The sequence below is a fragment of the Pollachius pollachius genome (genome assembly GCF_949987615.1).
Source record: "Pollachius pollachius genome assembly, chromosome: 13".
Taxonomy (NCBI): domain Eukaryota; kingdom Metazoa; phylum Chordata; class Actinopteri; order Gadiformes; family Gadidae; genus Pollachius; species Pollachius pollachius.
The window spans coordinates 10,646,709-10,649,342 of record NC_136946.1 but is presented as its reverse complement, the minus strand read 5'-3'; the positions used below and the strand labels follow the sequence as shown (position 1 = coordinate 10,649,342).

General features: G+C 40.8%; 1 protein-coding gene across 2 annotated transcripts; it reads right to left on the bottom strand.

Annotated features, from left to right (window-relative positions):
- Window positions 1-333: 333 nt before the first annotated feature.
- On the bottom strand, window positions 334-2,078 carry s100a10a (S100 calcium binding protein A10a). Of its 2 annotated transcripts, none has more exons than XM_079749941.1 (3): window positions 1,946-2,078; window positions 839-992; window positions 334-624 (listed from the first exon to the last, which is right to left on the bottom strand). In XM_079749941.1, exons 2-3 carry the CDS (start codon window positions 977-979, stop codon window positions 460-462), a joined length of 306 nt encoding a protein of 101 aa, XP_079606067.1. In that variant the 5' UTR covers window positions 980-992; window positions 1,946-2,078; the 3' UTR covers window positions 334-459. The 2 variants fall into 2 exon arrangements, with proteins under 2 accessions (XP_079606067.1, XP_079606066.1); XM_079749940.1 differs by having other exon boundaries at window positions 839-995; window positions 1,946-2,076.
- Between the last annotated feature and the right edge of the window lie 556 nt (window positions 2,079-2,634).

Here is a 2,634-nt window from a genome sequence, read left to right as displayed (position 1 = left end):
ATTACGTCATCATATCTGAGTGAGTGTGGTGCTATAGATTCTAGTAGTATGAACCAACAACACACCCTGTGGACGTTTTACTCTACTAAACTAAACTAGAGCCAATTGCACAAGAAACAGAAAAAGATAAACCCTTCACACGCCACACCTTTAGCCTATTATCACATGGCTATATAGAAAATTAAAACTGAATGTGGACAAACCTGTTTCTTTCACATAGAGAGATAACTAAAACTAACTCAAGTTGGATTAAATTGCCATAATAAGCATAAAAAGTGGATTCCACAAGTACAGATCAAGTCCATACAATAACCCATAACCACAAGATATCACTTTTTGGGGGTTCAGGAATATTTATTGAGTTTAATGGACCATAATACAAAAAAGAAAACAAGGGACATTTGAAATGTTCTATTCCTCCATCTCCTCCAGCTCTCTGCTGGCGCCGCTGGTGGGGTTTTAATGCTTCTTGCCTCCCGTACTCAATTGCAGCTTATAACACTGCTCGCAGGCGATAGAGAGTCCCACCACTAGAGACACAAACTCCTCAAAGTCCACCTGGCCATCGCCGTTGGTGTCCAAGTCCTTCATGATCTTGTCCACCGCGGCGGGGTCCTTCTGAGACTGAAGGGGGGGTGGGGGGTTGGGGAGAAGAGAGTGTTAGAATACATTATGTCAGACTCATGGTTCTCATGGCACCGGGTGAAAGGGAGACACAGGGGTAAAGCTTTTTGTAAACAGCCAGTTCTAGTTTTGGGGTAGACTATACTCTGGCGGCAGAGCACCAGGTACGGGCGTGAACAGGTGAAGGACTACGGAGCCCCGCGTTCTCTCTTACCTTGAGGAAGCCAGACAACTCGTTCTCCATCAGCTCTCTCAGCTCCCGCCGGCTCAGCGTGCCGTTCTTGCCATCCTTGGATGCGTAGCGATGGAACACCATGATGAGGGACTCCATGGCTTTCTCCAGTTCTGAAGGCATGGTGACAGCTGATCTGCTGAAGAAGAAGACGATGGAGTAACAAAGGGAGGGAGCAACTGCTACGGGGTGTCGATTAGTGCATAGGCCCTTGAGAGAGAGTTGCTACATGGCTACATACAATAAGCATGGATATAACATTAGATTAAAAACACCATGTTACTATCAGGCTCCTTGGGTGACGTTTGGACTCACTTTATGCAGAAAATCGTGGTTGTATTAATGACCAACTAGGGCGACATGACAGGCATGAACTTCAGTTGGCATAGCCTGGCATGGTGGTACAATTACTATTACTTACTTGCTATTCCCTTTTTAATACAGAATCTAAAGTTAAAACTACAAACAATTCAAACGTGTTCAAACGGGACATTGTGAAAAAATACGTTAAGGAAAAAAACTAGGCGTCTCTAGTCAACTTTTCCAGTGTGTTCATGTCCACAGTCCAGTCCTAATTCCATAGCCAGCCACACCCTCTACCTTCGTCTTTGTGTAGCAAACGTGTGGTTATAACACCTATAATCACACCGAATAGCGCATTTCAGATAAGAGAGAATAATTGAATACAGCCGCCTATAGCCAGTACTTTAATAGCTGATTGTAGGCTCAGACTTCTATTTTCATCATTATAGGATTAATCTTAAACTGTGAATTGCACTAACTTAGATGGAAAAACACAAAGAGGTATGTACATATGGGCCTCCGTAATAAACAATCGGGTCGAGTAGTAAAATAAATAAATATAGCCTATATATAAATAAATAAATAAATAAAGTAAAGAAAAAGTACAGTTGAATAGGGCTCCACTGATTAAACCGTTTCCCCTTTCAACTAAGTACAAATCCTACATCCTACTAAGTGCTTCACCCTAAACTCCCCTATTGAAATAGACGTTCATACTGAGAACCGCAATAGCCGCAGGCAAAGGCGGACCAGGCTGTTGTTGCGACCAATTGAATCACTTCTTACCTTGTTGGACTGAGAGGAGAAGAGAAGAATGTGGACTGTTCGCTTATGGTTCAGTAGTTGAGAATTTCGGGGGGTGAGATTTTATAGCCAGGCCCCGCCCTTAGTGCGGTGTGAAGAGTTCAGTTGAAAATATGTGGCAATGATATCAGACTTTGACGCAGGCTTCTGTTAAAGTAAGCTAGACAGTAACTCACTTCCTTAACAGATCGCAAATTACCCTTGCAATGCTTTGATTTAAGTAATTCCACACAATTAAGTAGATTATTTATACAACTACTAGACATAAAGGCTATCTTGATTTAACAGTCGTCTTTGACATGTTTGCAGTGCCTTTTGAAATTAGAAGTTAAAATTAGGTCAACTGACCTGAACAAACGTGTAAAATATATTAGTTGGAAGAGACCAAGACAAAGAGAAAGAGGATTTGAAGCAGTAAGATAAAAAATAAAATAACCTATGGAAAGGAATTAAACGTAATTAAACTGATTGATTTTCATATCACAGTAGGCCTACAAGTGAAGTTACTGGAAAAGAGAAAAAATACTATGATAAAATGTAAGTATACTTTATATATGATATATCTTATTTGGTTTAATACACACGCCTTAGCTTGTTTTCGTTCAATGTGAAATTCAAAGTTGACCATATCTTATAAAATAATCGGGCTCAACTGTATTGACCGGCATCTA

Excerpts from the sequence above, each read along its gene's own strand:
- s100a10a (XM_079749941.1), bottom strand. The coding sequence starts at position 979 with ATGCCTTCAGAACTGGAGAAAGCCATGGAGTCCCTCATCATGGTGTTC. Across the intron at positions 625-838 it reads AGTTGTCTGGCTTCCTCAAG|TCTCAGAAGGACCCCGCCGC; the intron begins GTAAGAGAGAAC and ends CCCCCCCTTCAG.